The sequence below is a fragment of the Parasteatoda tepidariorum genome, chromosome 3, assembly GCF_982258835.1.
Source record: "Parasteatoda tepidariorum strain Cologne lab strain chromosome 3, Ptep-v5.0, whole genome shotgun sequence".
Classification (NCBI taxonomy): domain Eukaryota; kingdom Metazoa; phylum Arthropoda; class Arachnida; order Araneae; family Theridiidae; genus Parasteatoda; species Parasteatoda tepidariorum.
The window spans coordinates 84,853,677-84,868,053 of record NC_141757.1 but is presented as its reverse complement, the minus strand read 5'-3'; the positions used below and the strand labels follow the sequence as shown (position 1 = coordinate 84,868,053).

General features: G+C 29.7%; 1 protein-coding gene across 1 annotated transcript in view; it reads left to right on the top strand.

Annotated features, from left to right (window-relative positions):
- The window catches only part of LOC107449158 (uncharacterized), a 56,290-nt gene that overhangs the window by 4,281 nt on the left and 37,632 nt on the right, over positions 1–14,377 (top strand). The window contains exons 2-9 of the mRNA XM_087159735.1: positions 5,367–5,433; positions 6,568–6,650; positions 7,227–7,325; positions 9,514–9,660; positions 11,027–11,104; positions 12,381–12,460; positions 12,546–12,651; positions 13,667–13,747. Coding sequence (XP_087015861.1) covers positions 5,367–5,433; positions 6,568–6,650; positions 7,227–7,325; positions 9,514–9,660; positions 11,027–11,104; positions 12,381–12,460; positions 12,546–12,651; positions 13,667–13,747 — 741 coding nt within the window. The remainder of the gene's footprint in view (positions 1–5,366; positions 5,434–6,567; positions 6,651–7,226; positions 7,326–9,513; positions 9,661–11,026; positions 11,105–12,380; positions 12,461–12,545; positions 12,652–13,666; positions 13,748–14,377) is intronic.

The window sequence follows — 14,377 nt, the reverse complement described above, 5'->3', positions numbered from 1 at the left end:
AGGGAAAACATGAAAGTTAGAGCAGTGCGTCTACAATGGCGGTTAGGCTTTTTCTTCGCGCGGAATGACACAGACAGTTACTGATCGTAACTGTCGCGGTTACGATTAAGTTAAGTTCAGTCGCCGCAGGCTTGTAGCAATAAAAAAAAAATACTGCATTGATTTTTTTACAAAGTAGTGAATTGTTATTTTTTCCATCTAAGAACCTGTGTCTCTAACTTATTTTAAACTTATTTTAACATAGAGTGAAATAATTTAATATGTTGTGTAACTAAATGGATAATCCCAAGAAACGGAATCGAAAATATAATAACGTCATTGCTTTAAAAAAATAATGGATGATAATAAAAATAGGCATGTTTTGAGCTTCCAATAATAAAAGTCACAAGTTATTCAAGCCTGACAAGTCTTGAGTATGAGCGATTATATTTGAACGCTCGAAACATGTTGACTTTTGCTTCCCTCTTCATATGTTTTGAAGCCAGTTGAGTTTTTATCGTCAATTATACTGTTTTACATTTGGGTCTTGATCATTCTTTTGATAAGGATTTTACACTCGTTAAAGTAAGCATATGCATTTTAATATTTTAACAGGATTTATGTGGTCTTAAAAATGTAAGAGCATCAATATTGTAAAAGTTATATTTAACTTTAAAAGTTAAAATTTTGAGACCAGATATTTTGAGTTAATGAAATTAAATATTTTATCTTTTAAGTTTTTGTGCCCCCATTTCAGTATCTTGTACGAGCTCTGTTTAAAAAGAAAGTATCAGATATATGTAAGAAAACAAATTAATCATAGTAGCAGTATTTGGTGGTAAATGTAGCGTATCGTAATTGAAGAATATACTGTGCGACATTTTATGGTGAATTTGCGAACGTAAGTTTCAGAATGTATCGAAACGTAAGGATGCTATTTGCTAATCATTTTTATCCAAAGAAAACCATGTAAACTAAATATCTAGCAGAATGAAGCGATTTTTTAAAAAATGAATCATACAATGTGCAACATATTATTTCAATATCTTATTCTTAAACATAACGTATTTCAATGTTTTTAAAATGGCACTAAACATTCAGCAATTCCTTGAGTTATAGAAAAAGGAAACATCTTAAATTATAGAAAACCTTGTAAATGTGCATTAGAATTACTATACAATCTTTAATTTTATTTTTCAAGTACTTTTTTTTCTTCAAACTTTCTTGCTTAGAAGACTCGATTAAAGCTGTAAAAATGATTATCCCTAAAATTTTGTATTCAGCTATAATAAGTTATGTTAATTTAATTTTAGTATGAAATCCTCGAATAAATATAGCAAAAACAGCATAATCTATATAATATCAGATAAAAAGTTCATGTATTTAAATTCTAAAAACTTAGAAAATCATAAATAATTTATAAATCGATACAAATTTTCTTTTCAAAGGGGATTAAAATATTATTATTATTATTATTTTTTTTTTGCTTTTTGGACAGAAATCAGCTTAAAAATTGTCTATTGCCTAGAAACTTCGAGATATTTACTATTAACAAATAATTAAACCTCTCACATCAGTCACAAACATTATTTCAATTTTTTTTACAGTCAGAGCGTGGTTGCCTAGCAACCTAGTAAAATTACGCATTCCTCTTTTGAATTAGTCAATGGGTTATCTTAATATATTCATTTGCGCAGGCGACTTTTTTTGGCGGTTTTCTGGACTATCGCCAAATATATAAACCTTTATTGCAACCCAATTTACCACCCAATTTTTTTAAAATTTTGTCTACCCCCCCTAATTCAAGTGTCTAGATTCCAAATATGTAAAAAAAAATATATGTTTATTCAGAGAAAGTACGTTTTTGTGTCTGATTTCGTAACTTAATTAATAGTTAGCACTAATTAATTAGCATATTTGAGGTCACCCCCAAGAACCATTAAGATTGACACTTAGTTCGTGAAAATCCGATCATTAGAGCGAAAGTTATTCAGGGTGATTCGTTTTTTTTTTTGCGGACTGTACATGTCATGGTATTAAATAATACGGTTTCCGAATGTAATTTTGGAGAATGGCGTTTAATGTGGCTTTGACTTAATGCCAAAGTTCAGTTTTACTGCATGGGCGAGTCGTCGACCGATGACATACCTGACATGATCAATGACTGAGATATCCTGGGAATAAGCAGGCCATGGAAGAAAGCGAAAAAAGATACGTTCTCAAAAAGGCTTGAACAGATTTAGGAACATGTGCACGAGCATTATCTTGCTGAAATTAGGCCCCCGGAATGCATGGAAGACTTATGGTTCCACAATTTTCCTTATGTAGCAGTCGCTGTTGATGTTGCTCGCAATTTACACACGATAGGATTGATCATTCTACCTAGTAGCGCCTCATACCATGGTTATTTGATGTTAGGTATTTCTGCAGTATGGCGCTGGATAATACACTGTAAGAGCAGACTTTCCCTGCAGTAAAATCTGACGCGTACGTTCCCATCATTTTACTCCAGATTGTAGCAAGTGTCATCAGAAAAGCAAGTGTCATCAGAGCGTGTTGCAATCGGACACGCCAAGCACTGTGCTGCTGAGCCCATTAAAGTTGGAGACGTCTGTGATTCGAGGCAGGAATCTTGCTTTGAGGAACCCTTGCACGCGGTTGATGTTGCAGCAGACGGCGACGAGCCTTGTGGCTAGACAACGAAACACTTGTAGCCATAATTAAATATTGCGCTAGCACATGAGAAGAAGCTGTACGGATCATTACAGCCATGCAAACCAGGTGTCTGTTGTTCCGTGCTGCTGTGCTATTGCATACTCCACTGCCAGGGTCTTACCCTGCTTGTTGTTTCTCCTGTGTCAATTTCTTCCCACGGTACTGACGTAAACAGCCTTAGTCGTAGACGCATTATGGTTTAGAGTTCCCTTGCCATCAGACTAACCATGAGTGGTTTTCGCAGTTTTCCTGTCCGTGTAATGTAAATGCGGGTTAGTTCCATAAAAATGTCCTCCACGAAGACAAATTTTACCAATACTTGATTCAGGCGTTCCTTTGTTTTCTGGATTGGGTTCGAAATTACAAGGCTATAAAGTTGAACATTGGCAGTCGTAAACTCACAGCTGTTTAAAACCATAAAATAAATTAAATAATCAGACTGCGCATGTCCAGCCATTCGGCTGATATGGTATGTTTGTTGACACAGTATGTTTGTTGACGAGAAGAATTCACTTTGTAGAATTTGCTGCATGCATCAAAACTAGTTAGTTGAACATTAAGAACCATTTACCCACCATAAATCATCTGATTATTGCCAAACAATGAAATGAAAAAAAGAAAAATACTTTGAAAAACCACAAAATCTTGGTTTTATACCAAGGATTAGCTCGAACTCAATTGTTTGTGGAAATGTTTATACAATTCTTTGTCTTTATTCCATTATTATTTCATTTATTGCGATTATTCCATTATTGTTCATTTCATTCATTGCGCTGATTTCATTGTTATTAATTTTATTTATTGTGTTAATTCTGTTATCATTTCTTGAACTTATTATATTAATTCCATCATTGTTTACTCACATTATTGCTTAGTTATTTTATTGTTGTTTCTCATTATTGTTTGAAATCATGATTATTTAATCCTGTCACTGATTAAATTGAGCGTCATAAATAAATTGTCTGAAGATTTTTTCGAATATTAGTACTTTACGAAAATTGTTAATTTACTAAAATTTTTAATGCTATTTGTTCAGTGGAAATGCAGGATATAACATTTTAGGAAAAATGTTTTCATGAAAATACAGATTTATACAAATTTTTTACATTAAAATACATTTTATCCTTTTGCTTAGGAATATACATTTTTTTAAATTTTAATTAACTATTTTAGTAATAAGAAAAACATCAAAATATATTCATTTTCCTGCCCATTTTCCCCTATTACCTTATTATCATTAACACTTATTAGTTTTATGGCGGCTATGTTGACAGTCCGTCCCTCAACTTTCACCCTTGTTTCTTAAAAATATTTTCAGAGGTTTGTTGTAACATTAGCACGATAAATTCATTCTTTTATGCAAGTCTTTTAAACTCTTATGTAAAAAATGTCAGACCATTTCTTATGATCTCTTATCTCTAATGAAAGAATTATTTGGAGGAAAGAAATGATTGACATGGAAAAAAAAAAGAAAAATATAACCTACATAATAAATGTTGCTTGAAATGGTGCTGAAGATATGTGATTCCCTAAAAGACGTACATAATTAAAAATAATACGCACTTTCATTTTGAAAGAAAACTATTCATTTCTAGTTTTATATTCTAAAAGGATGACTAGACACATTATTTAATTAAATGTAATGAAGCTTTAGAGGTTTTGCCTCATTATACAGAAAGATTGTATTACGATGGACTGAAAGTGAAAAATAGAACTAAATATATTATTTAAAATTTGATTTTTGAAGAAAAATTCTAAATATTTTTACTTAAAACTTGATAAAAAATAACAAATGTCTTAGACCTTAGATTTTAGTTCAAAACATTACATTATACAAAACCTACATACAAAATTTCGAAGAATTCTATGACAATTTCTTTTTGGTATTATGCGTTAGCGTAAGACGTGTTTTAAGCGTAAAGCGTGTCATTTTTGCAATGTGTGTTACCATCTCAAAATCAGCGTTCATCAGACAATGCATTTAAGATATGAGCAAATTCTGAAATGTAAAAACAATCCGACTGCAAAAAGAATTAGTAATTAAAAAATTAATCTCTAAAATTAATTTTATTTGTCTTAAAAAATAATTTATTAAAATAAAAGAAGTTTGAAATACTCAAAAAGAAACAAAAAACATTTTAGTTTCGTTTTCGGGAGTTTACTTTCGTATTTCGTCTGTCAACATAGAAAAAAAAAATTATAATGATGAGAGATAAGAAATTTAAATGAGAGGTAAAAAATTTCTAAAAATGAGAGATAAAAAATTCAAGGAGTTTTACAGAGCTAATGTACTAAAATTCAAACATGATTATGAAAAAAAACGAAAAACAATCGCAGTTTTCGTCGAATCCGCTGACTTTTACCTAATCCGATATCTTCTGCGTTTTCGACTTCTTTATCTGCGTTATTCACGTTGTTTTCAACTTTATTGTACTACATTATTAAGAAAATTAAAGAGATTTAGCAATTTCTCGTAGCTTCTGTGCGCAAATGTTCTGCGCCCATGTCCGTGTACATATGTTCTGCGCAAGCTCTGAGGAGTTCAGAAAATGTATTGAAATAGGTGCGCTGTATAGAATATTTGTGTATGATGCAACGTAAAAGTGCGAAATGCTTCTACTTTTTTGAAATTAAATGCCTTTAAAACTAAATTAAATCCCATACTCTTTTAGTTACAAGAATTCGCTAGGAATGGAGAAACAGTGGCAGATCTCATGGAGAAGGGGCGTCATATATTAGGTAAGCAATTCTAATTTTGTGTGTAGTAAGAAATTCTTTTTAATATTTTTAAAGTTTTTCAACGTAAAATCTTCGTATAATAATAAGCTGCAATTATTTTTAATGCAAAATCTAATCTCCTTGCATAAAGGTTAATTATAATATGTTTTAAAATATTATAAAATTTTGTACCGGATATCCCTAAAAGCACGGTTGATTTGACGATTGGAAGGAATTAGAAATGCGCAGTATTCTACAAAGAAAAACAGAAAAAAATTGAACAATTTGAAAATTTAAAAATTAATTTTTGAGCTCTTCAAAAGATAGCGTTGCCAACTGAGGAAAACTGTGAAACAATGTTTTCAAAATAACCATTATTTTTAGCACCAACGTGAAGCTGTCAGAATTAACAAGCGTCTTAGCAAATATTTTTTTAAAAAAAATCATCTAGTTTGTTATTTTTTATTATCTTGACATACTGTGGCATAGATATTTAATTGAATATAGTGTCTATAATCATATTCTATAAAAAAAATTTCGGATCAAATTAGAATATAAAGTACCAACACATCGGGTGCATAATCTGTAAAATCCATTTTACCAAAAGATCAATTTCTATCGTAAAATATTGTACCATGATTTTTACAGTAATATTTATATGCAAACTAAGCGAAACAACGCTAAAGAGCACCAAAATATTTATAACAGCTGTTTCGGATGCTCAAAGGGCAACCTTCATCAGTGCAACAGAAAGAAATAAGAGAAAACATGGTAAATATGTCAAGAAAGGTGACGTCACAAGAGGGTTTAGAGCAACGGCCAATAGGAGGGAAGGGTGAATGGATGACGACGAATTGGAAGTAAGGAACAAAAAGGTGGTTAGTTTGGTGTAATCATAGATTTCCAAACAGGAGAAAGATAAGGCACGCTGGATAGGTCATATTTTTTGTTCCTTAACATGTTCCGGTAAAGATGAATTTTACGGTAAAAGGTACCGACACTTGGAGTGCCGCATCTTTTATCGTAATTTGATCCAGAATTTTTTACAGTGTATTTCATGTTAGTTCCCAATGTAATTAGTGAACTTTCAAAAAGAGAAAAAATCACCAACTCTTCAATCTTGAATTTTAATTGATAATTTCTTGCATGTTATAGGTAGAAAACAGTTGATGGATGGAGTTGGTGATATGATATCTGACATACAAGTTGAAGCCACTTTTCCAGATGGAACGAAAATGGTTGATACAACATTTTTGAATATTCAGTCTCTATAAATTATCTCAAATATCTAGGATTTAATGAAAATATAGGAATGTGAACAATAATTTAAATTTGAATATAGAAAAATATTTCGCATATTTTTTTTAAAAATCTATTCAAGCATTTTAAAGAAAAATTATGTATAATAAATTTATAGTAATTATACTAACTTCATTGAAAATAATAAATTAAGTTATGATAATTTGCCATAAAATTATAAATTTTAACTACAATAACTTAAGATAAAATTATAGCCATTTCAGAAAGGGAGACAAAGTCTTAAATTTTTCTGTTTATTTATCGTTTTTATGTATGCTTTCTATTGTTTTTCAAGATACTGTGGGGGCTATAATTTTTCTTTATTGTCAGTTACTTTCAATAATTTAGTTCTAGATAGTTTGTAAATCCTGCCAATCAATATTTACATTTAATTGGAGTTGGTTTATATTTGCGGATGGGAACTACTAATCCTCATTATTCTGTCATTTCTTTTAGCATAGTATTCAATATGTGTTAATTGTTTTTTTTTTAAAGAAAACATTGTTTTTGTTTAGGTAGCTGTTTCCCATCCCATATGCAGTGATAACGGAAATATAGAAGAAGCGCTATATGGCAGTTTTCTACCTGTACCTGATCTAAGTGTCTTTCAGAATGTAAGTTAAATTTTCTTTCAAATTTATTAATCAAATAATAAAAGGACTTTGAACTACCGTGATAAGCTTGCCTTTTCCAACGGTGACCTTTCGAAATTGTTGTTATTACCGTTTCTAGGTACATTCTATAACAAAAAAATCGACGCACCAAGAAGCAATCACCCGATTGCTTCTTGGTGCCAGATTACTGTGGTGCATGGCTCGATCAGACTGGAATGATGCCGACTGGGGACGTATAGTCTTTAGCGACGAATCCCGCTTCCAACTGTGTCCTGACGATCACCGAAGACGTGTTTGGAGACGCACAGGGCAGAGGGGGGATCCTGCCTTCACTATTGCACGCCACACCAGCCCTCAACAAGGCATTATGGTCTGGGGTACCATTTCCTTTGACAGCCGGACCCCTTTGTTCGTCATTAGAGTACACTTACTGCACAGCGGTACGTCGACGACATCCTAAGACTTGTTTTACTACCGTTCCTTTTGCAGCACTCTGGGCTGGTTTTTCAGCAGGACAATGCCAGACCACATACGGCACGTGTTGCTATGAACTGTCTGCAAGCTTGTCAAACTCTTTCTTGGCCTGCCAGATCATCAGATCTCTCTCCCATCGAGCATGTCTGGGATATGATGGGAAGGCGATTGCATCTGGCACGGAATGTTGATGACCTCGTTCGACAATTGGATCGAATTTGGCAGAAAATACCGCAAGAGACCATCCGGGAGCTTTATCGGTCTATGCCACGCCGTGTGGCAGCTTGTATCTAGGCTAGAGGCGGGTCAGCACCTTATTGAACTTGTTATTGTAATTCAGCTATAAATTATTCAATTGTTCTGAAATTTCAATCATTTACTATTCTGTACATTGTCTTCCTATCCACCAATTTTCGTTTCAATCGGATTACTCCTTCTTGGTGAGTCGATTTTTTTGTTATAGAGTGTATTTTCCGAGCTTTTGAAATCTTCTCTACGCAACATTCTGACACACAGAACCACCTTACAGTCTACATGGAAATGATTTAGTTCAGTAAAAACGCAACTTGAAAATGTAGCTTATATAGGAGATTTTAATATGGGATGGGACATCTTGGACACATATACACTATTATTTATAATTATAATGCTTTGTAAAATATCGTAACCAAGTTTTCAAAAAAAAAAAAAAAAAAAAAAAAAATATATATATATATATATATATATATATATATATATATATATATATATATATATATATATATATATATATATATATATATATATATATATATATATATATATATATATATATATATATATATATATATATATATATATATATATATATATATATATATATATATATAAATAAATAAAAGTAAAAAATAAATAAATTAAAATAGAAAATAAATAAATAAATTAAAATAAATTAAAATAAAAAATAAATAAATAAATAAAAAACGTTACCTTAAAATTTTTTTAAAGAAGAAAACTCCTCAGTGACCACTCATGGTCATAATATAAAACTGCAAAAGTGTCAAAGGATGTTCTGATGTTCTGTTTTGAATCGCAACTCTCGCTGAACTTTGGTCTGCTGAATTACTGGACTTACTATAAGTCCTCTCTTGAAAATTTCCAAGATGATGACTTCAGTCAATGGCATTTATCTTCGGAGATCTATTGAACTTACTATAAGTTCTCGCTGGGACATTTCCTAGATGATGACTTCAGTCAATGGCATTTATCTTCGGAGATCTAATGAACTTACTATAAGTCTTTTCGGGACATTTCCAAGATGGTGAATCTTTTGCTGTATAAGAGTCAGGAAAAATGTGCTTCTTTCCATTCTTCAGGGTTTTTAGTTCCTGTATGATGGAAGATCATAATGGATAACACAATAAGTTTTCATATGTATGCTTCGATGCGTTCTTAAAGTAATTTTTGACATAGAATAATAATTAATAAAGGACATTTTGAAACCTCGGTGCTGGATAGAAAGATTTAGTTTTAAAAACTGTACATATTATTCTTGGCAGCTTAGTCTTTTCACATACTATTTTTTTTTAATGTTTTTGCATTTGTAATTAAAAAATATTTGAATCTTTTTTTTCTTTTGAATTGTGCAGTTTTTTTTAATATGAGAGATATTTTAAGGAAACTATTTTTCTGAAGACAGTGATATTTCATTTAATTAATTTCAATTATATTATAGGAGAATATTGAATCTGAAAATGGCAGATTAATGAAAAGCCCACCTGGTTGCTTTTATCCTAAAAAAGGGGAGGAAAAAATTCGAATCAACAAGAATCGAAGGAGGATTACACTGAAAGTTACTAGCATCTGCGATAGACCAATCCAAGTAATTACTTAATATATGCCTGTTCGTATTTCTCGTAGCAGAAAGAATGTTAGAAAAATATAATTTAATGAAAATAGGAACTCAGAAGCATGAATGCAGATAAGAAGGCTCCATGTATTGGTCCGGTTATATTGAATAAAGTGAATTAGTTTTAATAAACAAATGCTTGCAATAACTATCAAATAACTAATTTTGACAAGTTAAGGAAATTAAAAATTTCACTTTAAAACACTTCAGAATCTACAATCACAGCAATAGAGGAAATTTATCTCTAAAATTTGTTTTTTGACGATTTGTTTCGTTACAAAAACTTTGATGCATCAGTTGTGTATGGTGTTAAATATAATGTTTTACATATTTGAGAATTTTGAGACAAATATATCTGTTAGAGAAGTATTAATAACTACTTCAAAATTCTTATATAGTCGTTAATAATCTTTAAATAGTCCTTAAATTTTTTTAGTAACAATTATATGATCTTTATTTATGGAAGAATTCCAAAGAGTTTATTTTTTTGGTTAAAAAGCTATATATTGATTTATGATTACCAATACTTAGTTTATTCAAGCTATTGTACAAAAGATATATCCATTAAATAACAAATTACAGTGCTACTTTTTTAAAATTTATAAATTATATTTGTTACAATTACAATTATATTTGTGGCAGATAAATCTTTTATTCAAATTGGCTCCATGGTCAGAAATATAGCTCTTTAAAATCTATTTGAAAGAGAATTAAATTTGATACAAATGTACGAATTAATTTTTTTTTCATTTTGACAAAATATATTATCATTTTTTTGCTTAAATAGATTTTTATAACATCAACAATATATGAGAATTAATGTTTTGATTTTTGGAGGTACTAAAAGATATTATTTGAAGAAATACCATACGAATTATTAAAATTTTTGTTAGTAATTTTAACTCGATACAATTTTTTTTCCTACTGGCCACTAATGTATATTTAAAACAACTCAGCCCGTTTAAGTAAAGTAATTTTTTCTTCAACGTTTACAAGCTGAGACATATTTTCGTATTTGTTATACATATGCATATTATGTAAGATTTATTTATTTCTGATAAGTGCATTTTCGTGATCTAAGCATATTAATTTATTCTTAAACGTATTAAAGAAATGTAGTTAAAATAATAAATGCTTGTTATTAAACTGATTGAATAACATGAAATATAATCAATATAAGTGAACATGTTTAACATGCATCACAATTGTAAGCGTAACTTCTCTTATGAGTGTTTATTTTATCTCTGTAAGACAAAAAATTATATTTAATATTTATAAGTAAAGTAAGTTATTTAGACATTTGTTTATAAATATAGATAACCGTTTTTTATATTTTTAGGTTGGGAGCCATTATCATTTTATAGAGACCAACAAACGTCTAATTTTTGACAGAGAAAAGTCCTACGGAATGAGACTGGTAATTTGAAGTAGAATATTATTATGCTTAATTTAATGAATTTTTTGTTTGGAGGAAATTCTTAGTCAGGGTATGAAAAAATAAGGAAATAATTGTGTGTTCTCATGTATTGTTATCCCCGAAATAGAAGAGAAAGTCTAAGTTAAAATTTTACTTTCTCAGTTAAAAAATTTAAATAATTAGAGGTGATTTGTAAGATTTTATATAGGACTATAATATAACTTGATTGCAAATTTGCAATTCTCTTTAAATTGTTACAAAATATACTTAGATTGAGCCTTTTTACAGTCTCGAAAATAAATGCCTCACTTTGACTATCCAGCAATCACTGAGATGTATTTCGTCACTGAATCACGTGATCTAAATCACTTTCAAATATGAGACGAAAATGATTCCTCAAATTGGAATCTCATCACAATGCATTGTGAGAGATCTTTCCAATGAGTAATTCCCTGATTGTTTTACTTTTGTCACTTTGTCAACCGGCTTGTATGGTTGTCAGGGAACTGACCTCATGCAAAAAAGGTATTGGATTAGAATCCCAGTCTGAAGAATGGAGGATTTATCTTTCTTCTCTTTGCACTATCTGTCCTTACTACGGGAGCAACATGGATTCGCCTAATATGGTACCCCTGAAAGACTAGTCAGCACATCTGCCCAGCATATACCGCACATCTGCCCTGCATATCGCTCGAAGCATAATACCAGAAAACTGTTTCGTTTCTGGTCCGGTAGAAATTTTTGCGAAATTTGAGCATCACATTTTTTTTTGCTAGATAACTCGAATAAAAACATTAAGAGTCGAATAGGGCTGAGATAGCCTGGTCGGTAGGGCGCTGGGCCCATGTTCGAGAGTTCGTGGGTTCGAACTCAGACAGCCAAAGACTCCCCGGGTAGTAAAATGGGGACTGATGCACCTTAAATCTGTCGAAGCGCAAAGTCCTCCATGTTCCCAAAACAAATCAATACCTCTGGGGATACTGAATTGGAGATTGATCGTTCTCTGATTCAGCTCAAAATTGTGATCTGTGCCCGTTATAGGGTCAGCCCTATAAACGGGCGTGACGTATGGGCGTGGCAGAAGTCGAATTCTTGGCCACAGATGGCGCCATTGGAAAACAAGAACAATCGCACCCCTCTGCCTTAACAGACATACGTCAACAACAACAACCAGAATCGAATAGTTTTTATATTTAAGTTAAAGTAGTTTGATTGAGAAAATTTTGGCAACATTTATTTTTCAATAACAATGATTTATAAGTTTTATTTCTTTCAGGATATTCCAGCTGGATGTTCTGTGAGATTCGAACCAGGAGAAAGTAAAAACGTTACTTTAGTGGAAATAGGGGGTGCTAAGTAAAACTATATTTTATTTTGCAAATGAAGTTTAACCTTACAGCATTACAGGACTATGAAACTTATCTTTTCTATTTTCCGATAGAATTATTACTGGTGGCAATAATCTTTGCAATGGTCCTATGAATAAACGATTCTTACCAAACATTATGCAGAAAGTTATAACACTTGGTTTCGGACACAAAATTCAGGTAATAAATTTTTTTCTGCAGGGTATTTTTTAAACACCACCCTAATTGTAAACCTTTGAAATGCTGCTCAAACACAAATTTAAATGAAAATCCAAAGTGTAGGATGAGAAACAAGAAATAAACAATAAAATAGCAAATGTCTAAAATAGAAGTTGTAAAAAAGTATTTATAATTTTAGTTCCATTTATTCTTGATTATAATTCCCCAGAATTTGATAATTTTTCCCTCTCTCATTTAAAAATGAATTTCTAATTCTAAAGTGCAAGTCCAAATATTTTTTTTAAATAAAAAATAGACAAATATGATCTAAAAATTCTGTATATTCTAAATATATAATATATTCGATTATTGCTTGTCTTTCTTTGAATGTTTTGTATGTACGTTGAACAGTTAAAAAAAAAGAAAAGAAGAAAAAAAACAGCTGCGTGTAATATTAGTTTCGTAGTATAAAAACAAGCCAATGCATTCTAGACAATTTTATAATGGAGTAGCAATTTTAAATTTGTTGTCGTAAAATTATTTTCATTTATTATTTTGCGAAAAGAATAGAGTATTCTAAGATTTTTGTATATATATATATATATATATATATATATATATATATATATATATATATATATATATATATATATATATATGTATATATATATATATATATATATATATATATATATATATATATATATATATATATATATATATATATATATATATATATATATATATATATATATATATATATATATATATATATATATATATATATATATATATATATATATATATATATATATATATATATATATATATATATATATATATATATATATATATATATAACGAATATTTTTGATAAATATTTTTCTTCTTGAAACAGAAATATTAACTATTTATGCATAAATAGTAAAGAAACAGCAAAGATTAACTCACAGCAACTTAATGAATTTAGTAATTTGAGTTTTAGGAATTTTAATTGAATAAATTAATATAAAATTAAATATATTGTTATTTTTAGAACAATGTTTTGCCCGTGGAGCCATGCCAAATTACAAGATTTTCCTACATGAGTAATTATGGTCCAACTACTGGAGACAAGGCAAGTGCTGAATTCTTTTAATTCATTTATTACAGTAATCAAAGTTTGAGGGTGGTTTCTTTCAAAAATATTCATTTTTTATTAGTGTTTATTTGATAGTCGTAAAGTAGGTACGGTACTAATTTCTTTGATTTAAAAAATTATAAAAATATACACAGCTACAATTTTCTTTTTAATAATATTCTGTGATTTCTTAATTCTAAAAAAGTTTTCATTATTGTTGATGGATACTTTATTAAAATAATTATCTTTTCTGAAATTTACTTTAAGTTTTTTTTTTCATTACTGTAATTTTTTGTGAAATCTTCTAATAACTAATGATCCAGATGTATAAAATGTTAACTAAAAGATTTCATTGATTTAAGGAAAAAAATTGTATAACTGAGTTTATATTAAATTTAGTTGAAAGAGTGATTTTCAAAAAATTATCTTTCGAAAATTACTTTTTAGATTTATATTACATTCTGATTATTGTAGAAAAAAAATTATTTGAAAATGAATGAACTTGAAATTAATTTTACAAATGATGTCTGATGCTTCTTTTTGTATAAAGAAATATCTGTTATTTTTAACTTTATGAAAAAATTGAGATAAACATTTTTAAATTGAATTTATTTACTTGCTTTGGTT